We start from the raw sequence: 25628 nt of genomic DNA, 5'->3' as shown, positions 1-25628 counted from the left end.
TGTTCGATGCAAGTGAATCGAAGAGGGCTTTGGCTGAATGCGCGTTGTGATGATGTCACAACACGTCTCGACCCAAATCTGTGGAAAATCTTCGGTAATTTTGTATAAATTCACAAGCTCCTCCGAATATTGCAGAGTTTGCTGTAATTTCTGCGACGGCAAAATCCTGGAGGGCCTGTTTTTTGCTATAATAGCTTTTTTTATAATAGCAATTAAGAAATGAGCATTACTACTGTTTTGGTGAAAATTTAACTTAATTATATCATGGACCTACAAAGCTCTGAGTGGTAAATAAAGAGCTCTAGACTTTTTAGTATTATATATTATAGACTTAGTGTATATTATAGTGACACAAATAAAACTGATAATTCAGTGTGTCCTACTGTGTTGTTATTTTGATATAACCTTGGAAACTGGAAAGCTTCATTGTCTGATTACTTATTATACTCTATAATAAACTACATTAATAAAAAGAAGAAAAAAAAGTTTATCGACTGGAAAATAATGACTTGATTAAATGTAGCACCCATCTGCCCCTCCAAATACATCATGTTAAACTAAAACTTTGTGGTAATGAAAATGTTTTTGCTTTTTTTTTCTTCTGGTATACAGGCCCTGATTACCTCGCTACCACGTTACACTATCTTTAAAACCCGAAAAGAAGGGATGTTTCATTTAATATAAGTCTGAAACAGACAGATTTATAAGTTGACCCTTTATGCTTATCAAACTATGGGTAATGAAAATGCAGAACAAAGACACAGGAACAGAGTTAGCAAAACGTCATACTGTTGATCTGCCTTTCCAAATTCTCTTATCACCGTAGCATGCAAGCACTGTGTGTGTGTGTGTGTGTGTGTGAGAGAGAGCACGATTAAACCACACTTGGGCTGCTGCCATTCTAAGTGGCTGCCCCAGGTATCTTAGAACCTGTTTTCGGAGCTGAACATGGCAGGATAATATTGCTTTATATTTTTCATATTATTGACTTCCATTTTTTACTCTCTAGAGACACAGAAGAACATGATGCCCACGGGACACCAGTAGTCATCAAACGACTGCTGGTGTTCTTCATATTATGACCAGTGAAGAACGAATGCACATGGACCTTCACCGCTGCACATATTGTGGGAAGAGTTTTACTCACCAGAGTAGTTTAAAAACGCACCAGCGCATTCACACAGGAGAAAAACCTCATCAGTGCGCACAGTGTGGAAAGAGTTTTACGTACCTAGTTTTACTTAGTAAGTTTTACGTTTAAAGTTTGCACACCCTCAGCGCAAAATGTTGTTTATTAGGTTTCACAGGCATTTCTTCTTATCCTAAGTTATATACAGTACAGTACAGTGAGGAGAAATAAATATTCAGACCCTTTTGTTTGTTATTTAATATACTTCCAGTGCATATATCCACTTCAAATGTCTTCCGACTTTGTACTTTCTACAAACATGGACAAAAAGGAATCGATCTACAACTACACTACTCACTGCACTGTAGTCTTGCAAAAACTGCAGAAGTTTCCAAAACTCATGAATCCAATTCTGTGTGAGCTCGGTGCTGATGCTGACAAGATTGAGGCACGTACGGGCAAAAGTATGTGGACATCTAGGTACACAGTCTATACGATATATCGATCCTGACACGCATAAAAAAACTGGGCAAATTTCCTCATGCGTCTGCCTCCACTACACAAACTAGGGTTGTGTCTCAAATCGCGTACTTGTGTACTATTCTAGACTGTTGTTGTGTACTAAATCTAACCGGGTTTCCTGTTACAGTTAGTGTTTGAATTTTATAAACCTCTCATGTAGCTTTCAAACCTACTGAATGGTCTGTTTTGCCCACTACTCTTCTGGATTTTCTAGATTACTGGTCAGAGGTTTTTTTTTTTTTTTTTTTTTTTAAATTATTATTTCAGACACAGATGCAGTGTTGCTAGTTGAAATGTTTTTTTTGAAACGCCAGTCAGAAACAAAACTACTTTTTATACCAACACGAATTTCCTATCTGTTCCCTAAATACTGCCAACTTTCAGACTATTCAACAGGTGAATATTTGTTTTCTACGCAGAATTGATCTTTTCCACAAGCAGAAGTGCTATCTCCTCAGGCATCTCAGAGGAAATGACATGCGAGGTCAGTTTGGTGCGCAGATGATTGAGGTTGCCTCTGATTCCCAAACCCTAGTGAACAGATTGAGCTTCATTTCAGTTCTCAGTGACTCTCAGTCTTGTTCCTATAGACCCACAAAAAAATCACAGTAAAAATGTCCTGGTCTTTGAGATTTCTAAGAGCAGGCACTTTGAAGTTCTAAATTAAAATATAGGGCTGAAATGTGGTGGTTTTTTACCTCCTGAAAAAGTAATGGAGTAAAAGTACAAGTATTATGTTTCAGTAATACTCCAGGTAACTAGAGCTCTACAAGAAGAATACTTCCAAAGCAGTACAGCAGTTTGGTGGTCACGCTGCTCTAAAACTTTCACATAATATATTTTGAAAAATATGTTAGGGAATATTCTGAAATTATTGTGAAATACTGAGTTGTATTGTGTATAATTCTATCGAGTTTTGTCTTGTCTTGTATTATATTGTTTCTTATGCCCTTTCACCCTGCTGTCTTGAGAGTACATATGACAGTAAAGATCTTGACTCTTGTATTCATTTGTTTGAAAGACATTAATTACAAAAGCATGACTTTATAAAAATAAAAAAGGAAAGAAATATATATTTTTTAGATATACACTAGAAATTATTTATTATTATTATTATTATTATTATTATTGTCATTGGTTTGCTGTGGCACAAAAATGCATTGGGGTGTGGTTGAGGGGAAACCGTGGTAACCTGCAGCCCCTCTCTCATAGTGTTTCTTGGCATTTTGGGGTTATTTTTGCTCTTTAGTGCTCTTTTTTCACCTGTGTGTAAAGGTTGTGTTCATTTTTGTGCATTGTGCAGCTTGTGTTTAATCCTGTCTTAAAAAAAGAAAACACACACAACACGATATGAGAACATAATTTATTTTTAAAGCTGAAGACATTGAAATGAAATAGAATTTACTGGCAATAGATCTTGAGCCTGCTGTGAACATCAGATCAACACAGTGGTGTCACTGTAAAGTGACAGTGGCGCAGCTTGCCAGAATTGGCAACAGCTTGTCGGTTAAGGCTCCGAGTTACTGATCGGAAGGTTGGGAGTTCAAGCCCCAGCACTGCCAAGCTGCCACTGTTGGGCCCTTGAACAAGACCCTCTCTGCTCCAAGGACGCTGTATCATGGCTGATCCTGCGCTCTGAACCCAACTTCCTGACATGCTGGGGTATGTGAAGAATTTCACTGTGCTGTAATGGATATGTGATCTATAAAGACTCATTATAATTAACTCTGGATATACATTTAAATGCCTACAGAGCAAGCCAGAGGCGACAGTGGCATAACTCCCTCAGATGACGAGGAAGAAACCTTGAGAGGAACCAGGCTCAAAAGGGAACCCATCCTCTTCTGGGTGACACAGGATAGTGAAATTATAAATCAATACTCTTCCTAAATAGTGTACTATACAGGGACAGTATTGAGGGCGTTGAAAAAAGTCTCTTTATGAACCTCATGGTGTTTATGATTAGAGCAGAAGTGTTGAGGTACAATTCTACAGTACAGTGTCTAAGAAACAACCTTAGGCAGGAACCCAGGGTTCAGCCACAAGATCACTCCATAATCATCTGGCCAAAAGAGCATGCCGAGTGAACTTCTCACCAAGGCATGCAGTTATTCCACTTTTTTTGCTCAGGTGATGGCAAGCAAAAAGTAGTCTACACATACGAATTTCAGATCAGCATCCTGTAACCTGCAACAAAATGGCAAGATCACACGCTGGCGTTTGGAGGAGTTAGGCAAATGGAGGTGCTTAGCTCCTTAGCTCACAACACTTTTATGAACCTATGTGCTCCCAACTAGATGTTATCCTCTGTGCTGCAGTCAGGCCAACATGGCTGCCACATACATTTTCAGCACAGGCCTGCATACTCTGGGCTCTAGAGTTCATGATCACTTCCTGGACTGCTACTTTGCAGTTATCGAGCTGCTCACCGGTCCAAGGGGCCGAACCCACAGGTGCAGATAGTCTGGCTGTGACAGACACCTGCAACACCAATGGAGCTTCATTAACATGATCTGCCTTCATAGTCCACTAGATCAAAAGGGTCGTCGCAAGAGATGCTTACCAAAATGCTCTGTAGTCTTACCTTGTGTGCCCCTATGCCACCCCGCTCTCACTTGCCCAGACACCTCTCACCACAACTCCATCTTCTTGCATCTTTCTGGAGAAGAGGAAGGGCTTCAGCCAGTGCTCACTCTCTCATAGAGGAGCACATAGGCACTAGTCAACCTCCTCTCTAACATGTCCGTCTCGCTGGTCAGCGTGACCAGCTTGTCGTCGTAGGTCTTCCATGTTGTAGGTGTTCCACTGGAACACTCACTCACATAATGCCCTGGTAAAGAGACATGCGCAGCAATATTACATATCTATCACTATAAAATCTTTTCACTGTAAAATATATATCTATGACTATAAAATGTGTTTTCCTAATGACTTTATAAATACATATGCAGGCTGTATTTATAAGTGTGTGTATTTGTGTGTGTTTTATATGTTACCATAGCATGCTGTACTTCCAATGTGGCTCAGGACACTGATCAGTCGATACGTAGAGGTTGATCCACCCTAGAAACAACACACATCACAATAAAGATCACATCCAGACACAAAACGCGAGTGTACACACTACAGCGTGTTCAATCCTCCTTCCTATCTCTCTTTCCTATCTTTCTCACTTCATCTTTCATTGTGTCTATCTGTCTCTCTCTCACCAGTTCATTTCTGTCTGTCTCTCTGGCCTCAGCTCTACTGTTCTCTACATGAAAAAGGAAGGCACAAAAGAAAGATTAGCTCTTCTTTAATTAGTCTGGAAATGATTTAAACTGACTAAACATTACAGGACTTTCTTGGACTATTGTGGTTTAGAGACTTGGACTGGTTTAGAGACATGCATGTGACATACCTATTCCGGGCATGTCTGAATGAGGAAAGCAGTTTATCTGCAGCTCAGGTGTGATGTCCACTGGCATCACCAGCTTCTCGACTGTGTGATATTCCGTCATCTTGAACCTGTTCAGCTGCAGAATCAGAAACCTGGAGAGAAAAAGAATTGAAAAGTAATGTTAGAGCTGAAGATTTGCAGTCACTGGTGGCACTCTTACAGGACTTGTGATGGATGCACGACGGACTGATCAGTTTCTTGCAGTGTACCAGCCTTACCTGGGCAGAGTGTGGAACTTCCACCTGGAGATGGCAGATTCTCCTCCACACACCTCGCACTTGCTCTCCAACAATGTCAGCTTCTACAATATACATGTTATTCATACACAGAGGAGTCAGTGATGATATGGTGTGACGGATATAAAAAAAAGAAAGAGAAGCAGGCAGAGCGTTGCTCACATTAACTACGTCAGAGAGGCACTGGTCCACCGAGTCGTGCTTCAGGGGCATAGGGACATGATTAAACACTTCCACTTTGTTGTTCTGTTGGGATCCACAGCTGCAACACACAACCTGCATCTCAACATCTACTCATCATCTGCATCGTGTACAAACTCCAAACTCTTTACGTTACGTGTCGTACCTGGAGCATGTTATGATGTTCCTCATCTTGAACTTGAAATTGGATGTGACTGGACATCTAGGGTTCACATCCTCTTGCCAACCCAGCTTTCGCCCAGACTCCTCCATTTGGGTCAGACAGTAGCAGAGGAATTCATGGGCGTCCTACACACACACAGGTAAACATTAAATCATATCCAAAAATAAATCAAATCATATTTCTGCATGTTCATGTGTGTGTGTGGTGTGTGTGAGCTCACATTCTGGTTGTCGATGGTGAATTCTGGTTTGTGAACTGCAGCTGATTCAATCAGTGCCAGGAGGAGCAAATCCTTGCTACTGTCACCTTCAACTTCAGAACCCTTTCTCAACCTCGACAACTCCACAAAACACCTGCAAAGGATCCAGGGAAAACTTCCTATAACTCCACCTTCAGTAATATTTGTAAACTCAGCTCTTGTCTCACATTTTCTTCTATCAAAATCAACTTTTTTCCTGCCTGCTGAGATAATTGCTCGTTCCATACGTCTTAGAGTTTAATAATAAGTCAATAAGTTTTAGCATTTAAAACGTGTCTAGAGTGCAGTGGCGCAGCTTTTTACCAGCACCTGAGACTGTTTTACACAGGCCAAATCTCCACTCTACAATCTGTACTCTTTCTGCATCAAAGAACAAAAAGGATTAAAATCCCATGTCTCTTTTATAAAGGCCTGAATACTCTCACTTCCTGCTACCTTTCTGATCTCACACTCTTAGGTCATTTTCACACTTGTGAACACTAACACCAGGTGTCATATTCTGTACATTTTACTGCTGGTTCCTCATACGTTTAATTATCGATTTTGTCAATTAGTCACTGAAGCCATTGGCTCGAGTACTTGGAATAAGTGTGAAAACTTCATTAGATTCCTGTCTACTGCCCAATGCACAATGTACAACAGTTGTATTCATGAGTCAGTCTCTTCTGTTGTACTGTAGCACCTCAACTCTGGAGCACCAACAGTCTCACAATAACGCAATTTATAAAACTTTTCTTATGATCTAGCTGCTTTCTCAAGCCTTCATTCGATCCTTTTACCCTGTTATTATTTCCTGTTCATTCATTTTCATTATCCTACATTTGTCTCCTGATATAGTCCCTTGGCTAGTGAACATTTCTAATGTTATCTGCTCCATTTATGCATTATAAGCAGTGTGTCTACATTCTTAATAAACTAGTGTGTTGTTATAAATGATAACTATACAGTAATGTATAGTCTTAGTACCTGAGGAATGTGTCTTTTAGTGTGTGTGTAGAATTGTCCAGCAGGTCGGAGAGCTCTCTGCAGAAACTCTCGGCAGTGAACAGACACTGCAGACTTGCGTTAACGTAGCAGCTGTTTCCATAATTAGGCAACCTGCGACAGATCCAGCTGTTAGATACACATTCAGATTCACAAAAGCACACTAGGACTGTGTAAACATATGAACACCTAGTACAGCGCTACTGCTAATGTTCATCATTTCTGTAAAAATTTATAGGCTCATTAATATTCTAATGCATTACAATACCAAATATAAGTAACCATAAAATCTTTAAACTAATTCTGATCTGAATATTATTTTTAAATGAGAGACAAACACAGATCGATGTGTCATACCCTCCAGGTAGCAGTTCTGAGTCTGTGTCAGGGAACAGAGTACAAATTGGAGTCATAATGTTTATGATTCCATCAGATGGAGTTGGACTCTGATGCTGTATGTTTCCCTCAGATAGAATTGGAGTCTGACCCTTTATGGTCCTCCCAGAGGCATTTGGAGTCTGACTCTTTACGGTTCCCCAAGAAGCAGTTGGAGTCGGACTTTTTACGGTGCCCCAAGAGGCAGTTGGAATCGGACTATTTACGGTCCTCCCAGAGGCAGTTGGAGTCGGACTCTTTACAGTTCCCCAAGAGGCAGTTGGAGTCGGACCCTTTACGGTCCTCCCATAGGCAGTTGGAGTCAGTCTCTTTACGGTTCCGCAAGAGGCAGTTGGAGTCAAACTCTTTACGGTCCTCCCAGAGGCAGTTGGAGTCTGACTCTTTACGGTTCCCCAAGAGGCAGTTGGAGTCTGACTCTTTACGGTTCCCCAAGAGGCAGTTGGAGTCGGACTCTTTACGGTTCCCCAAGAGGCAGTTGGAGTCGGACTCTTTATGGTTCCCCAAGAGGCAGTTGGAGTCGGACTCTTTATGGTTCCCCAAGAGGCAGTTGGAGTCGGACTCTTTATGGTTCCACCAGAGACAGTTGGAGTCGGACTCTTTATGGTTCCCCCAGAGGTAGTTGGAGTCAGTCTCTTTATGGTTCCCCCAGAGGTAGTTGGAGTCGGACTCTTTATGGGTCCGCAAGAGGCAGTTGGAGTCGGTCTCTTTATGGTTCCCCCAGAGGCAGTTGGAGTCAGACTCTTTATGGGTCCACAACAGGCAGTTGGAGTCGGTCTCTTTATGGTTCCCCCAGAGGCAGTTGGAGTTGGACAATTTGTGCTTCCCTTAGGCATCATCTCATTGGAACTGAAACAGAGAGGCATTGAGTTTATAGTGGACCATTGGTGTCTGTGCATTTGCAGTTATGGATATTAAGGAGTAAATATGTACTTTCCACTATGTATAAGAACTTAAATAAGGCTTTATTTGCTCCAATTCTCTAGTCTGTCTCTCACCTGAATGCATATGGATCTGGCACACCTTTGATGAATTTCATGTAGGAAGAAAAGGTCAGCTCCTTCAGTTCCTTATTGAGTTTTACCATTTCGTTCTCCAGGTTGGATGGGGTCATTTCCTTCCTTTCCTCCTTCCTTTCTTGACTAGGCATGGTCATCTTCTTCCTGGTCCCCACTGAGTTTTGTAAATTTGTCCTCACATGGGCCTCTTTGACCCTTATGAATTTCATCCCTGGAAGTTTTGAGGTTGGACTCTCACTGACTTTAGCTGTTTTCATATTAAGCCTATTTGAGGCTGTCTCCTTCCTTGCTGCAGTCTTCTTTTCTTGCCCATACAGAATTATCTTGTTCCTTTCCACCATCATTGAAGTGATCCTCGATGAGTTTTGTAAATTTGTACCAGGGAGGTTTGAGGTCGGCTTCACACTGACCTGCTTCCTTTCTGCACTTTTCTCATTGCAGCTAGGTGAGGTCTTCTTGTTTGTCTTTGAGGTTTGCCCCAGGGTGGACCCCGCTAACAGTTTCATAGAGACAGTTTGCAGGGTCTTTGTTGGAGTTTCGGAGCTGCTGAGGAATAAACAGATGCTGTTTGTCTTCACAGTCACTATCAGGCAAATTCTACAATATTAATCACACAGGGCTCTGAACCTACACAATCTCAGTCTGAATTCATTACCCATAATACCTGAGGTCTTGTTTGAGTTTGATCTCATTATGGAGATGCACATGTTTGAAATGTAGCTTACCTTTCCGTAGGTGTCACAGGTACTGAAGAAGGCACCTTCTCCTTTTACAGATAATAAAAGAAACACACAGACACAAGAGTGATGCTTACACTCTAAAAACAAATGTTTAGGCTCAACAAACAAAAATAATGCAACAGTTAGCATCAATAATTTTGAGTTATGACAACTTATAATGAAATTACGTCCCACCAACGAATTACATTGCTTTAGAGAAATGACCTTTTCCTCTACAATCAAATGTATTTTCAATTAACACTTAATTAATAATTTGTATAATAAACAGAAGTTTTTAAGTCGATTACTCACAAAAATTAAGTTGTTCCAACTAGTTTTTTCACATTATTTAAAAGGAATTTAAGTGTTAGGTACTTAATTACCATAATTATGAACACAAGTTTTTAAGTTGACAACCATTTTAAAAATTCCGTTGCTCCAATGAGATTTTCTCCAGTAGAATGCAGCCTTTTAAACCAGGAAAAATGACTAACTTTAAGTTGTATAACAATAGTAACTAATATCCAGTGTCAATTACAATACAAATATCATAGCTAACATCTCTGCAGGGTTTATAGACATAAAAGCATTGAATGAAATGAGCAATATAGACAAAAACAAAACACTCTGCGTCTACTACTTTTATCTCTCTCATAGAACTATCCACATTCCAAAGACTGCTAATTCTGCTCAAAGAGCAAACTGACTACAATGGAGCTAGAAGGCTATGTATGTGAATGACAAAAGATTATTATTATTATTTTTTAAATGTGTCAATACATGAAATTAGATTACACAATGTAGTTGACGTTTACACAAATAAACAGAAATGTAATCATGCTTTTCTTTCCTATAGCACAAATAAAAAGCCCTCTCTAGATGAGCAGATTTGCCAAATTAAACTTTTTCATTCTTATCCACTGCTATGGTGAACTAAAGAGTAAATATTAAAATTACACTACTAAATAAATAAAAGTGCATGACCTGGGCAACTGTATAAGATTCTACTAAGTGTATAGTCATCTACTTCACAGGATATCTAATTTATTGCAGTGTTAGGATACAGTATGGATAAAAAAAGAGGTTTTTTTTTTTTTTTTTACAACATATATATTATTAATGATATACCTTTTTATTACATATATAAAGTTATTGTACCATATAAAAATCTTATACAGGTGACCAGGTCATGCACTTTTTAGACGGTCCCTTACTGAATCCATTACTATAAACCGCGGATGACCTGCGTTTCCCAAAGATTGGCTTTCGCAGGCTTTAACGGGAGAAAATTAAAAAATATATTTAGTTGTACTTGGTTCTATTTTCACTCAATACACATTATGTCCTTTTTGTGTGTTTATTTCTTGAGTAATAGAAGAGAGAAGCTCGAATGTGCAGAGAATGTCCAATATAAACCCAATTTTAACACGGTGCACGCGGTTTACAAATCTAAGGATATGGTTTACAAATCTAAGGACACGGTTTACAAATCTGACGGCACGGTTTACAAATCTGAGGGCACGGTTTACACATGGCTGTATTTTTTTTCTTACCTGACACTAGGGGGCTCCGTAGATCAGAATTCTGACCTGAAGTTCTATAGATCCTGTTGCTATAGAAGCAAGCAGTTGTGACGTCACCAGAAAGTTAAAGTAAAACGAGCTAAACTGAATTAGAAAAAAATCTGTGCGTTATTCTAAAATAAATATATATAAACCAAACAAACAAACAAAAAAAAGCTATAACTAATTTGTACATCAACAATATTCGTTGACATTAAAATATTTTATAGTCAGGCAAGTAAAGCAGTAAGTGGAGTCCTACTTGGAAACGTACTTATGAATTTGTTTTCCAAAAATAATAAACGAAAAAAGTGTGTATTTTAGCTTATTAATAAACAATTATATCAAACTGTATTTACTGTGATAGTACCGATGCGGTGACGTCATCACCTTGACACTAATCAATGAGACCAGGTATGGGCGGAGCGACACATGTAGCCCCGCCCCATCATGCTTTCTGCAGCCAGGTCTACTTGGGTAAAATAGGAACATTTAGATTGATATTTAACATCCTTACCCACACTCCAGTCCAATAGGTGGCGGTAAAACACCTTTCATCTGTGAAACCATCTCAAATCCAAAAAGAAAAGCTGCAGCTGGAGGATTTTGGTTCATGTGTAACATTGTCTAGTCACAGCTGGATTTTACCCTTTAAATAAGTAAGTATGGAAACTGATCCTGACCGCGTTGTTTGTTAGGAATTGTTAAGGATTAAGCAGCTAAGATTGTTTACCTCGTCTTACACTTTCCTCACTGAATAAGCATTACCACTGACCCTGTCATAACTGTGTCGAGTTTTTGGTGAAAATTTAATTTAATTATATAATTTTAATAACCTGCAAAACTCTGAGTGGTAAATAAACAGCTCTAGATTTTTTTATTATATATATGCGTGTGTATATATATATATATATATATATATGTATATATATATGTATATATATATATATATATATATATATATATATATATATATATATATATATAAGACTTGGTGTATATTATAGTGACACTATATCAAAATGATAATCCAGTGTGTCCCATTGTGTTGTTATTTTGATGGAAACTGGCAAGCTTAATTGTCTGATTATTATTATACACTATAATAAACCACATTAATTAAAAGAGGGGAAAAATGATTATGATAACACACTATGGCAAAATTGAACAAAGAAAAATCCAGAAATGATGAGGAAGAAGGTGATTTAAATACATCAGTCTGGGAAGGGTTACAAAGCTATTTCAAAGGCTCTGGGACTCCAAAGAACCACCGTGAGAGAGGAAATACATTTTCACAGCACTGTATATTAATGGATTTATGCTGTATTTCTGGGATACAGTTTTCCATTGATGTTCCTTCCTTGGGATTGCAGCTTTCATTTACGAAGAGAACAGAACATGTTAAGGGCTGGGAGGTGGAGAGTGAGAATTAAGTAGTAATAGGAGTAGAATGGAGAGATTGGGTGATCTTGTTAATGTTCCCTCCCTCGTACTAAGTTGGCCACCCTTTAACTGATTTGGCAGTCTACTCTTTAAGAAGTCCTTATTGCATTAGCGTAAGCATTATAACATTTGAAAGCAGAGGATCCAGACTCTACATTATTTAAAAAATAACCTGGCCAGATATTAACATCTAAAGTTTAATGAATTGATAAGTGATTACGCTTTCATTATGTCTTGACATTTCTCATTGGGTTTCTGTTCTTTATGTTTTTTCATTCCAATTGCCGCCCCCCCGAAATTATCAAGAAGGTGATGCCCCCAAAAAGCTTCGGCAGCCTGACCTTCACCGCTGTTCAGATTGTGGAAAGAGTTTTACTCAAAAAGGTCATCTCAAAACACACCAACGAATTCATACAGGAGAGAAGCCGTATGTCTGCTCGCAGTGTGGGAAGCGTTTTAGTCGACTGAGTACTTTAGAGCAACACGCAAGAATTCACACGGGAGAGAGACCATTTATCTGTTTACAGTGTGGAAAAGGTTTTACTCGACAGCTTTATCTCCAGCATCACCAGAATATTCACACAGGAGAAAAACCTTATCACTGTTCACAGTGCGGGAAGAGTTTTAATCAAGATAGTAATTTCCGACGGCACCGGCGCGTTCACACTGGAGAGAAACCATATCAGTGCTCACAGTGCGGAAACAGTTTTGCTCAGAAACGTACTTTCGAAGCACATGAGCGTACTCACACAGGAGAGAAGCCATATTATTGCTCATGGTGTGGGAAGAGTTTTAATCAGGAGGGTACATTTCAAAAACATCGGCGCATTCACACCGGAGAGAAGCCGTATCACTGCTCACAGTGTGGCAAGAGTTTTGCTGAGAGAGGCACGCTTACAGCACACCAGCGAGTTCACACAGGAGAGAAGCCGCATCACTGCTTAAAATGCGGAAAGAGTTTTAATCACCGCAGTGCTCTCCAACAACATCAGCGCGTTCACACCGGACAGAAGCCGTATCAGTGCTCGCAGTGTGGGAAGAGTTTTACTCAGTCGGGTACTCTTCACACACACGAGCGCATTCACACAGGAGAGAAGCCACATCGCTGTTCACAGTGTGGAAAGAGTTTCGCTTACCTGAGTGCTCTCCAAACACACCAGTGCATTCACACAGGAGAGAAGCCATATCACTGCTTATGTTGTGAAAAGAGTTTTGCACAGCTCTGTCATCTCCAACAACACCAACGCAAATACTCAGGAGAGGAGCCGATCACTGACCGCTGTGTGGGCAGAGATTTAGCTTTTTACGTAAATAAGTGTGCCAACACAGAGCCATAAGTTTGTGACCTGCACTGTAAATGTGAAACTTTTAAACATGTTTCGTGATGCAATATCCTACATTAATGCCTCATTTATTTTCCTTAGCATAGATGAGATAAATTCCAGAATGTTGGTTACTCGTGTGAATTCTGTAATAATGAAAAAGAAACCATTTTTCACTTATTCTTTCATTGCATTGACACAAAGATGTTTTGGGTCGATTATGACATTTTTATTAAAAGGAAATTTAATATAGTTAACTTGATAAAACTGGGTGGGGCTGATATAATTCTATATGTTAATGAATGTGGGATAGAAAAAGGATAAAGCATATCATTCAATTGCTAGTTTTAACGGGGAACTTTCATATACATTCATGTACATAAATGGGGAAGTTTCATATTTTGTATAAATGTAAAAATAAAAAAGATTCCCGGGCTCATAATATTATCTGCAAATTCAAAATTGATAGATAAATGGCACCTTATCCTTTTTGTTTGTTATATAATACTCTGGCAATTTTATTTTATTTGTTTATTTTTTCTGTATCTTAGTATTATTTGAATAACTGAACCATTTGTACTTGAGATGGAAGTTAATGCAATGTTGACTATGTAATATTTTCTCTTTATTTTATATTTGTTAATATGCAATAATAATAATAATAAAAAGTCATACTACAGACAAACACTGATTAGTACGTACTGTTTCAATGGCCGTGTAGTAGGTACTGCAGTAACTGTCACAGTACATGATTTCGGATGGTCAGAGACTTTCTGTCTGTACCTGGTTGAAACTGGTTTTGTGCAGTGGTGGAAGTGTTCAGAAAGGAACAAAGAGTAATAAAAAGTGATAATAAAGGTGCAGAGAGGGAAGAGTGTTCACAGTAAACTTAACAGTAGGCAAAACCATAAAATCCATGATTGTTATAAATGTACAATACTGGCTTTCCATAGCCTAATACAGGGGAATCACAAAGTTTTAATGTTTAAAAGCTAATTGAACTTAATATGGGGAAATTTGAGCAGTTCTTTGACACATTTCCCCTCAGTCCAGTAGGTGGCAGTAGAACACCTTTCAGCTGTGAAACCACCTCAAATCGAAGAAGACGAGCAGGTTTTCCCGCTTGGACAGCGGTAACATAACATTTTCTGCTTGAATGTTTACAATACAGTCTTTACAGCGACAGTTCAATCTGATCCAGTTTAAAAGAAAAAAAGATCACTGAGGTGGATTCATGTGTTGATCTTTAAATGCTGAGGTAAGTTAAAGTGAAAATATTTCTCTGAGCTGCTCGGTGTCGGTTATCAGTTACTGACTGGATCTCTGCTTCATATCTAACTCTGAGTGACCAATGAACACAGCCAGCTAGAGCCTTTTATGGGTTATATGTACATTAGGGTGACAATGATAGCATGGTAGTTCTAATAAAATTGCAAAAACAAATCTAATCTGGGTCATACGTTGCTATTTTAACTGGAAAGTTTGAGGGGTGAAGTCAGAGTGATCTTCAGAGGCCGGTCAGGCTGTAAACGAGTGTGGAAGTCTATTCCAGTGTTGATTAAAGTTTGTTGGTGGTATGTTATATGCCCATTGGTTAACTCAGGAATGTTGTAAAAAAAAAACAAAATACCAGGGAAAATACCCAAAATTTGCCGTGTGGATTGCGAGCACTGATGTAGGCAGCGTTCCTTGCAAGCCCCATCTTCTCCTCCCATTTGAGGGTGTACGGGGGCGGGGGGACTCTCCTCCAAATCCTCTAAGGCAGGGGGGCATTTTAAACACCGTGGAAATGAAATTGATGCACGAAGACACTAAGGTTTATATCCAGAATGCTCCACTGTGTGTAAGGGGCAGGGGAAACTGGTGCAAGTTGCTTAAAAGGTTTAGTTTAATTTAAGTTTATTGTCATTATATGGTGTATTTGCATGCTTGCAGTGTAAATTCTGTCTAATTAAAACAATATGATCAAAAGTAAAATAATGTTTAAAGACAGTGAGGAACAGAAACCACAAGGTGCAGTGAAAATGAGTTTTTATTATTCATTTAGGACTGTAGTTTAATTCAGTGCTTTTTGTGCATCCATAAAAATAATACATAAATACTGTTTTATATATATATATATATATATATATATATATATATATATGTGTGTGTGTGTGTGTGTGTGTGTGTCATTTCTTCAGTGACAACGCTGAAGAAATGACACTTTGCTACAATGTAAAGTAGTGAGTGTACAGCTTGTGTAACAGTGTAAATTTGCTGTCCCCTCAAAATAACTCAACCGCTGGCAACAAAAGTGAGAAACCCCCTAAGTGAAAATGTCCAAATTGGGCCCAAAGTGTCAATATTTTGTGTGGCCACCATTATTTTCCAGCACTGCCTTAACCCTCTTGGGCATGGAGTTCACCAGAGCTTCACAGGTTGCCACTGGAGTCCTCTTCCACTCCTCCATAACGACATCACGGAGCTGGTGGATGTTGGAGACCTTGTGCTCCTCCACCTTCCGTTTGAGGATGCCCCACAGCACTCAACTTCTTTGGTCAACCATGGCAAGGCCTGTTCTGAGTGGAACCTGTCCTGTTAAACCGCTGTATGGTCTTGGCCACCGTGTTGCAGCTGATGCTCAATAGGGTTTAGGTCTGGAGACATGCTTGGCCAGTCCATCACCTTCACCCTCAGCTTCTTTAGCAAGTCAGTGGTCGTTTTGGAGGTGTGTTTGGGGTCGTTATCATGCTGGAATACTGCATACTGATCATGCTCTGCTTCAGTATGTCACAGTACATGCGGGCATTCATGGTTACCTCAATGAACTGTAGCTCCCCAGTGCCAGCAGCACTCATGCAGCCCCAGACCATGACACTCCCACCACCATGCTTGACTATAGGCAAGACACACTTGTCTTTGTACTCCTCACCTGGTTGCCGACACACACGCTTGACACCATCTGAACCAAATAAGTTTATCTTTCTGTCATCAGACCACAGGACATGGTTCCAGTAATCCATGTCCTTAGTCTGCTTGTCTTCAGCAAACTGTTTGTGGGCTTTCTTGTGCATCATCTTTAGAAGAGGCTTCCTTCTGGGACGACAGCCATGCAGACCAATTTGATGCATTGTGCGGCGTATGGTCTGAGCACTGACAGGCTGACCCCCCACCCCTTCAACCTCTGCAGCAATTTTGGCAGCACTCATATGTCTATTTCCCAAAGACAACCTCTGGATATGATGCTGAGCACGTGCACTCAACTTCTTTGGTCGACCATGGCGAGGCCAGTTCTGAGTGGAACCTGTCCTGTTAAACCGCTGTATGGTCTTGGCCACCGTGCTGCAGCTCAGTGTCAGGGTCTTGCCAATCTTCTTATAGCCTAGGCCAGAGGTTCCCAAACTTTTCCACGGCAAGTCCCCCAAACGGTGTTAAAATTTGACCAAGGCCCCCCTTTTGCAAGATGTCTTTAAAACACATTAAAAATACAGACTTCTGAATATATCCCCCTTTTATTAAATTAATAATTACATCTTACATCTTTACATTACATTAGGAATTAATTGTGTGTGTGTGGTTGTCTGAGAGTGAGAAAAAGAAAACATACATTTACTTATTTTTCACACCAAATTGTTGAGGCCCCCCGGGCGCCCCCAGCCCCCACTCTGAAAACCACTGGCCTAGGCCATCTTTATGTAGAGCAGCAATTCTTTTTTTTCAGATCCTCAGAGAGTTCTTTGCCATGAGGTGCCATGTTGAACTTCCAGTGACCAGTATGAGGGAGTGTGAGAGCGATGACACCAAATTTAACACAGCTGAGACCTTGTAACACTAACAAGTCACATGACACCACTCAGGGAAAATGGCTAATTGGGCCCAATTTGGACATTTTCACTTAGGGGTGTACTCACTTTTGTTGCCAGTGGTTTAGACATTAATGGCTGTGTGTTGAGTTATTTTGAGGGACAGCAAATTTACACTGTTACACAAGCTATACACTCACTACTTTACATTGTAGCAAAGTGTCATTTCTTCAGTGTTGTCACATGAAAATATATATTCAAATATTTACAAAAATGTGAGGGGTATACTCATTTTTGTGAGATACTGTGTGTGTGTGTGTATATATATATATATATATATATATATATATATATATATATATATATATATATATATATATATAATGTGTGCATGTGTGTGTGTATATATATTATGTATGTATGTATATATGTATATATATGTTGCTATTGTTGAGCAATGGAATTAGCAGTTTTAGAAAGTTCTTCACCCATGGTATTGATTCATCCATAAAAATAATACATAGACCAATTAAACAGTTCTTTATATTACATTGGGATAATATTGCTTTGTATTTTTTATGGTATTGACGTACATTTTTTTTCTCCCTAGAGACAGAAGAACATGATGGCCACAAGAGCCTCCAGTAATCATCAAACGACTGCTGGTATTCTTTCTACTACGACCAGTCAAGAACAAATGCACACAGAACTTCACCACTGCTCATACTGTGGGAAGAGTTTTACTCACCAGAGTAGTTTACAAACACACCAGCGCATTCACACAGGAGAAAAACCTCATCAGTGTTCACAGTGTGGAAAGAGTTTCAGGCTGAAAGGTAATCTCCAGCTTCACCAGCGAATTCACACAGGAGAGAAACCATTTATCTGTGTACTGTGTGGGGCAAAATTTACTCACAAGTGTACGCTCAAAAGACATGAACGCATCCATACAGGAGAGAAGCCGTATTATTGCTCACAATGTGGAAAGAGTTTTGCTGACTTGAGTAGCTTCCAACAACACAAACGTATTCACACAGGAGAAAAGCCGTATCACTGCTCACAGTGTGGAAAGAGTTTTAATCTAGAGAGTACTCTCCAACAACACCAGCGCATTCACACTGGAGAAAAACCGTATCAGTGCTCACAGTGTGGGAAGAGTTTTAATCAAAGAGGTCATCTCCAACAACACCAACGAATTCACACAGGAGACAAACCATTTATCTGTGTACAGTGTGGGGCAAAATTTACTCAGAAGTGTACTCTTAAAAGACACCAACGCATCCATACAGGAGAGAAGCCGTATTATTGCTCACAGTGTGGAAAGAGTTTTGCTGACTTGAGTAATTTCCAACAGCACCAGCGTATTCATACAGGAGAAAAGCCATATCACTGCCCACAATGTGGAAAGAGTTTTGCTGTCTTGAGTAGTTTCAAACGACACCAGTACATTCACACAGGAGAAAAACCGTATTACTGCTCAGAGTGTGGAAAAAGTTTTACTCACCCAAGTACTCTCCAAAAACACCAGCGTATTCACATGAGAGAGAAGCAGTGTTAGTTCTGACAGTGAGGGAAGATATTTGTACAGCTGTTTGGTTATATTTTGAATTGTTTACTTGTTTAACAGTCTGTACAGGAGTTTTTTTTTGTGATTGCTGAGGACACAAATGCTTGAATTTGCTGCGGCCTTTTTAAAAAATGTGCGATGCAGCTTGCGGACTTTTTTGTGCTTTTTTTGTGGAAAACTACTTGAATTGGCAAATTTGCAATTGCATGAAGTTACTTTCGCAGTGATGTTTGTTGGTAAATGAGACCTTTCAGCTGTACTTGTGTTCAATGCACCTGAATCGAAGAGGGCTTTGACTGAATGTGTGTCGTGAGGACATCACACAGTGCATTATGATGGAGTCACATGACGCGTCTGGACACACTACATATTAATCCCCATCGATTTGGAATGGGATGTTCATGGGGTTATAATTGTTTCATATTTCCAATAAATATATTACGATCCACAAATAAATGTAGCGAGATTCACAACAATGAAACAAATTCTTGAAGATTGGTTGGGGCGAGACCATGCTACGATTGGTCAGTGCAAAGTGGCGGTTATCTGATTGGCTTGAGTAGACTGTGGGCGAAGTCCAACAATTCTTGACGCTAGAAATGCTTCAAAACTCACAAATGCTTGCAGCAATCAACAAATGAATGCCAGGCAGAGTTGTGTTTGTGAAATAAAAACATATTTGTAAAAAACTAATTTTATTCACAAATCTCATTTTATTTATTTGTGAATTACATTCATTTTTTGTGAGACTCCTAACATCTATTTGTAGATCTCATTCTATTTATTTGTGAATTTGTTTAATTGTTGTGAATCTCGCTACCTTTGTTTGTAGATAGTAATCTCTTTATTGGAAATGTGAAACAATTCTAACCCCATAGATGTTCAACAAGCACATATAGGAGTGATGGATAGGTGTTTGGTTGTATAGTGTAAATTTAAGACATACAAGTTTTCTAATGCTATTGTTAACATCCAGCCTAGTAATATGCTATTAATGTAAGTGATAGCTCAATTGAAAGATCATGCATACAACTGTATTCAAACGTTTGGGCAACCCTTATTAAAATGACATTTTGTTGATTTTTGAAATAAAAAGAAACACACATCCTCTGTAGCACATTTCTGCACGTTTCTGAAAACAAAGACTTTCTGTAAATATTAATGCACAGTTACTTCATATGAAATGAAATTTAAAAATAATTAGAAACCAGTCACAGTGTGCTCCTTTTAAAGAAGGTATGCAAGTAAACAGTTCTTGTTTCAGAGTTGAATCTATTTATTCTATTATTCTGAGGTTGGAATTGCATCAAACTAACATTTCATTTTGAGGCAGATATGAGAAACATAAACAAACTTAATTTTTGATCTTTCATACAACCCCAAGTCCAAAAAAGTTGGGGCACTGTGTAAAATGTCAATAAAAACAATGCAGTGATTTGCAAATCTCATAAACCCATACGTTATTCACAATAGAACATAGAAAACATTTTAAATGTTTAAACTGAAGAAATGTACCATTTTAAGAAAAAAATGAGAATTTTGAATTTGATGGCTGCAACACATCTCAAAAAAGTTTCCCGGGGGGAGGGGGGGGGGGGCAACAAAAGGCTGGAAAAGTAAGTGTTACTAAAAAGAAATGGCTGGAGGTTAATTGGCTACCAGTCAGTAAGATGATTGGGTATAAAAAGAGGATCTTAGCGAAGCAGAGTCTTTTAGAAGGGAAGATGGGCAGAGGTTCATGTCTCAGCAGCAATACTTAGCCATAATAGTTTTTTAAGTTTAGTTCTGCTCAGCAATGCTATGTCCTTCTGTGTTTCTGATTAACATTGTGTATGAGAAAGTTACGTGAGTAACCTTCTAGGGCTGTTTTAAAGATAAAATACCAATGAAATCAGAAATGGCTTGGATGCTCATACTCAACTTGGATAGGTTCCCTTTTGAGTCTGGGTCCTCTCAGGATTTCTTCCTCATGTCATCTCAGGGAGTTTTTCTTTGCCACCACCACCTCTGGCTTGCTCATCAGGGATAAATTAAAAATTTATATTCGTATTTCTATAAAGCTGCTTTGTGATGGTGTCCATTGTGAAAAGTTCTCTATAAATAAAATAGTGAGTTGAATACCTATGTAACAGTGTAGTGTTTCCAGTATAATTACATCCCCTACACCAGGATATGGCAGTTGTTCTATGGTTAATTTATTTTAAGACATTCTTTCAAAAATGCTTTGAAAATGTAGTCACATGATTCTACTTGAATGCTTTACACTCCATAAATCCAAAAAACTTGGTGCATTAGAGTTGACAGGTTTATTTCCTGGCACAGCAATTACTCAACATCTGAATATCTGGCACTGGACAAACACCAGGAGCTTGACATGTATATAGTTTAAGTACGATTTTTAATGTCCTGAGAGCTGGACATCAAAATCTCCCTTTTGTAGGTGATAAGTTTGCTATATGTTCACAGTAGGCAAAACCATAAAATCCATGATTGTTATAAATGTACAAAACTGGCTTTCCACAGCCAAACACAGGATATTAACAACGTTTTAATGTTTAAAAGCTAATTGAACTTAATATGGGGAAATGTGAGCAGTTCTTTGACACATTTTCCCTCAGTCCAGTAGGTGGCAGTAGAACACCTTTCAGCTGTGAAACCACCTCAAATCGAAGAAGACCTGCAGGTTTTCTCGCTTGGACAGCGGTAACATAACATTTTCTGCTTGAATGTTTACAATACAGTCTTTACAGCGACAGTTCAATCTGATCCAGTTTAAAAGAAAGAAGATCACTGAGGTGGATTCATGTGTTGATCTTTAAATCCTGAGGTAAGTTAAAGTGAAAATGGTTCTCTGAGCTGCTCGGTCTCAGCTAGGACACTGACTGGATCCTAAATGGATCTCTGCTTCATATCTAATAGCGTCTAGTGCAGATAGATGACTTGTACCTTTTAAATAAATAAGTATTTATATAAATCTGATCTCTAGGAATTCTAGTTTGATCATTTTCTTGCCATTGCTGATGAGTAGCCAAGTTACCTCAGCGAACATTTTTTCTTCACAGTGTCGGGTTTTGGCAGACATTTAAATGAACATCACCTTTAATTATAATTATGGACATACACAACTCTGAGTGACCAATTAACACAGCCAGCTCGAGCCTTTTAGGGCTTATATGTCCATTAAGGTGACAATTCTAAATGATAGCAGGGTAATTGTAATGAAATTTTAAAAATAAAATAAAATCTGAATCATACATAATTTTATGTAAACCTGTTATCTGGAAAGTTTTACTGTTTAGTAAAAACAAATTCCTTGTATACTCGAGCATACTTAGCCAGTAAAGCTTATTCTCATTCTGAAAGCTCGGATTTGGTTATGCCATGGGGGGAAAAAAAGACTTTGGGGCAGCTTGGTAAACCTTCTGGCAAACTGTTTGGCACCTGACTTGAGGAAGACAAGCCATTACACAATCTCAGCTAAGCAAGTGTGGGGTACAGTTGACATGTTGATATTGTTGAGCAATGGAATTAGCAGTTTTAGAAACTCCTTAACCCATGGTATCGATGAATCCATAACAATAATACATAGAAAAATTCACCAGTTTTTTATGGCGCATTTGGGATAATGTTGCTTTGTATTTTTTATGTTATTGACGTACATTTTTGTTCGCCCTAGAGACAGAAGAACATGATGCCCACAAGAGACTTCAGTAGTCATCAAATGACTGCTGGTATTGTTTCTACTACGACCAGTCAAGAACAAATACAAATACACACAGAACTTCACATCTGCTCATATTGTGGGAAGAGTTTTACTCACCAGAGTAGTTTACAAACGCACCAGCGCATTCACACTGGAGAAATGCCTTATCAGTGCCCACAGTGTGGAAAGCGTTTCAGTAAGACAGGTCATCTCCAACAGCACCAACGAATTCATACAGGAGAGAAACCATTTATCTGTGTACAGTGTGGGGCAAAATTTACTCACAAGTGTACTCTCCAAAGACACGAACGCATTCACACGGGAGAGAAGCCGTATCACTGCTCACAGTGTGGAAAGAGTTTTTCTGACTTGAGTAATTTCCAACAACACCAACGTATTCACACAGGAGAGAAACCATTTCTCTGTGTACAGTGTGGGGCAAAATTTACTCTCAATAGTAATCTCAAAAGACACCAACGCATCCATACAGGAGAGAAGTCGTATCACTGCTCACAATGTGGAAAGAGTTTTAATCTAGAGAGTGCTCTCCAACAACACCAGCGCATTCACACTGGAGAAAAACCATATCAGTGCTCACAGTGTGGGAAGAGTTTTAATCACAGCAGGTCTCTCCTTCGTCACCAGAGTATTCACACAGGAGAGAAGCCGTATCACTGCTCACAGTGTGGGAAGAGCTTTAATCAAGAGAGTAATTTCCAAATACATCAGCGCATTCACACCGGAGAGAAACCTTATAGTTGCTCACAGTGTGGAAAACGTTTTAACCAAGAGAGTAATTTCCAAACACATCAGCGCATTCACACGGGAGAGAAGCCGTATCAATGTTCACAGTGTGGGAAGAGTTTCATTCAGAGAGGTCATCTCCAGTATCACCAGCGAATTCACACCGGAGAAAAGCCATATCACTGCTCACAGTGTGGGAAGAGTTTTAATCGACATGATACACTCCAGTATCATCAGCATATTCACACTGGAGAGAAGCCGTATCACTGCTCAGAGTGCGGAAAATGTTTTACTTACCCAAGTAATCTTCAAAAACACCAGGCCATTCACATGAGAGAGAAGCGGTGTTAGTGCTGACAGTGGAGGAAGATTTTTGTACAACTGTTTGCTTAAATTTTGAACAGAGATTTACTTGCAGTGAACATCACTGGATATCATGCAAGGACAATAATACCATATTGCACAAGCCTAGTGTAAACTATAGCTACTGGCCTTGATTTTCATTTGGGTTATCCAACACATCTACATATATATATATATATATATATATATATATACACCAAGAAATAAACTCTTTTCTCATATTTATCTTTTGATATCAAACCCAAATGTCTACAGTAAAAACTAACGAATTGGCCTTGCTGTTCCAATAGTTTCAGAGTGGACTGTATAAGGACACTGTGGTCTGGGCCATGATAGTTTCCGATTAGGATTCGGAACTAAAGCGCATTCTGCACTTTTGGTATATAAAATATGAGGTTGGTCACATTTCCAATACGGACCATGAAAAAAAGGTCAGAATTTGTGTTCTAAATTATAAATAGAACCCGATCATATTTGAAGTTCCAGTAGTATCTGGCAAACTGAAGACGCTCGAGTTTGTTTTTGGATGAGAGTAGAGGCTTTTTTCTTGAAGCCCTTCAAAACAACTTGTGGTGATGTAGGTGACTTCGGATTGTAGTTTTGGAGACTTTCTGACCCCAAGACACAACTAACATCTGCAATTCTCCAGCTGTGATCCTTGGAGATTTTTTGGCACTTCACAGTGCGTTGAGACAATAATTGTTGCACACCTATATTTAACAAAGATAAACCTGTGTTGTGTTTTGCAATTCTCTGATATCCATGAGAGTATTATTGAGATTTTTTTTTGTAAACAAAAGTTCAAAATGTTGAACAATGAAACAAATTACCACAGCCTTCTTTGCTCATATTTACCAAGGGTGCCAATATTAGTGGAGGGCAGTGTATATAAAATATCAATTGGGTCCTTTTCAAGTTCAAGGGGTGAAAACTTACGCAAGACGCTCTATGGTAGAACCATAAATTGTAAATTTTGTTCTTTTGGTAAAGAATTGCATCACATTATCTGTTTTGTAGGTGAGAAATGTCCAGTTCATTTGTGCAATGAAAATGTAACCCAAATGCTTAAAAATAAACACATTTATCATATTGGGTTTTTTTAATCTTTTAAACTCATTTTTGTTTAGGTCAACACGTTTTTGTTTAGGCCAAGTGCACTTAACATTGGAGTAAGTGTAATGTGGCCCGTTACCTACAGTAATATGACTTTAAAAGCCCTGTTGTAATCGTGACAGTTTCATACAGAGAGAACAGATGGAAGGAAGGATTAGAGAAAGATGAATTAGGATTTTAGAATGGACAGAGAGTAAAAGGCAAACAAAACTTTTTAATTTTAACATTTTTACAGGGCTGTTTAACAGGATATGTGGAAATTTGGGCAGGTACTGCCAGTAGGTGGTGGCAAAACACCTTTCAGCTGTCAACCACCTCAAGTAGTAGTAGGAGAAGCAGAAGATGAGCTGGTCATCTCTATATGAAAATATGTTTGCATTTCTGTGTCCTGCACAGCATATTCTTCCATGAGGTTTACAGCAACAGTTAAATCTCATGGTGAGACGGTCCTGGCTGCAGCCTGCAGAACCGGGCGGGGCTGCACATTTTGGCAGGAATACATGTGTCGCTCCGCCCATATCTGGTCTCATGGATTAGTGGCAATGTAATGACTTTGATGCCTACCCCTAACCCTAATCTCTAACTCTTATGGGCAGAGTTACACATGTGGCCCTGCCAAAAAGTTCAGCCCCACCCTACTCTTCAGGCTACAGCCAGGTCTACTTGCTCATGGTACATGTGTGGTGTAGAAACTAATGATGTCGTCAACGGCTAAAACACATGCGCAAGTTACTTTACTTCCTGAACAATTGTGGACCTGAGTACGAGTTTTGTTCACATTCATGGGAATTGCAGCACAGTTCTAGTGCAAGCGAACTCTGCCCACCTCCTACAGGTAGCCCTGGGTTTGGTACTGCGGTGCACTTCCCGGTCTGCATGACAGCTTTCGCATTAGCAATTTTTCATGCAAACTGTGCTCTGTTTCAGACTAAACTGCCAGTGCGAAAGCTCCCAGTGACTAA

General features: G+C 39.2%; 3 protein-coding genes across 8 annotated transcripts in view; 2 read left to right on the top strand and 1 right to left on the bottom strand.

Moving 5' to 3' along the window:
• LOC128610755 (zinc finger protein 850-like) overlaps window positions 1-14506 on the top strand; it is a 36742-nt gene extending 22236 nt beyond the window's left edge. Inside the window, exons 9-11 of the mRNA XM_053630172.1 lie at window positions 7367-7944; window positions 8663-8790; window positions 12283-14506. Of these exons, the coding sequence (XP_053486147.1) occupies window positions 7367-7944; window positions 8663-8790; window positions 12283-13406 (1830 nt within the window). The 3' untranslated portion in view covers window positions 13407-14506. The remainder of the gene's footprint in view (window positions 1-7366; window positions 7945-8662; window positions 8791-12282) is intronic.
• LOC128610552 (ubiquitin carboxyl-terminal hydrolase 29-like) lies at window positions 3001-11149 on the bottom strand. 5 transcript variants are annotated; one of them, XM_053629939.1, is made up of 14 exons: window positions 10618-11149; window positions 9071-9111; window positions 8325-8891; window positions 7291-8175; window positions 6916-7047; window positions 5911-6043; window positions 5673-5815; window positions 5489-5588; window positions 5309-5391; window positions 5052-5182; window positions 4861-4904; window positions 4648-4714; window positions 4236-4481; window positions 3001-4132 (listed from the first exon to the last, which is right to left on the bottom strand). In XM_053629939.1, exons 3-13 carry the CDS (start codon window positions 8849-8851, stop codon window positions 4330-4332), a joined length of 2397 nt encoding a protein of 798 aa, XP_053485914.1. In that variant the 5' UTR covers window positions 8852-8891; window positions 9071-9111; window positions 10618-11149; the 3' UTR covers window positions 3001-4132; window positions 4236-4329. The 5 variants fall into 5 exon arrangements, with proteins under 5 accessions (XP_053485914.1, XP_053485915.1, XP_053485912.1 ...); XM_053629940.1 differs by having other exon boundaries at window positions 8325-8888; XM_053629937.1 differs by lacking the exon at window positions 10618-11149 and adding an exon at window positions 9448-9761.
• Window positions 14507-14559: 53 nt separating the features above from the next.
• Window positions 14560-23693, top strand: LOC128610556 (zinc finger protein 239-like). 2 transcript variants are annotated; one of them, XM_053629948.1, is made up of 4 exons: window positions 14560-14649; window positions 17789-18684; window positions 19238-19241; window positions 22572-23693. In XM_053629948.1, exons 1-4 carry the CDS (start codon window positions 14642-14644, stop codon window positions 23539-23541), a joined length of 1878 nt encoding a protein of 625 aa, XP_053485923.1. In that variant the 5' UTR covers window positions 14560-14641; the 3' UTR covers window positions 23542-23693. The 2 variants fall into 2 exon arrangements, with proteins under 2 accessions (XP_053485923.1, XP_053485922.1); XM_053629947.1 differs by lacking the exons at window positions 14560-14649; window positions 17789-18684; window positions 19238-19241 and adding an exon at window positions 21417-21570 and having other exon boundaries at window positions 22420-23693.
• The last annotated feature ends 1935 nt before the right edge of the window (window positions 23694-25628 follow it).

The sequence above is a fragment of the Ictalurus furcatus genome, chromosome 7 (assembly GCF_023375685.1).
Source record: "Ictalurus furcatus strain D&B chromosome 7, Billie_1.0, whole genome shotgun sequence".
Classification (NCBI taxonomy): Eukaryota; Metazoa; Chordata; class Actinopteri; order Siluriformes; family Ictaluridae; genus Ictalurus; species Ictalurus furcatus.
Note: the sequence above shows the minus strand (reverse complement) of the source record. Positions and strands in the feature narration are given on the sequence as shown.

Excerpts from the sequence above, each read along its gene's own strand:
- LOC128610552 (XM_053629937.1), bottom strand. Across the intron at positions 5,392-5,488 it reads GCCTCTCTGACGTAGTTAAT|AAGCTGACATTGTTGGAGAG; the intron begins GTGAGCAACGCT and ends TGTATATTGTAG. Across the intron at positions 5,183-5,308 it reads AAGTTCCACACTCTGCCCAG|GTTTCTGATTCTGCAGCTGA; the intron begins GTAAGGCTGGTA and ends TTTTCTCTCCAG.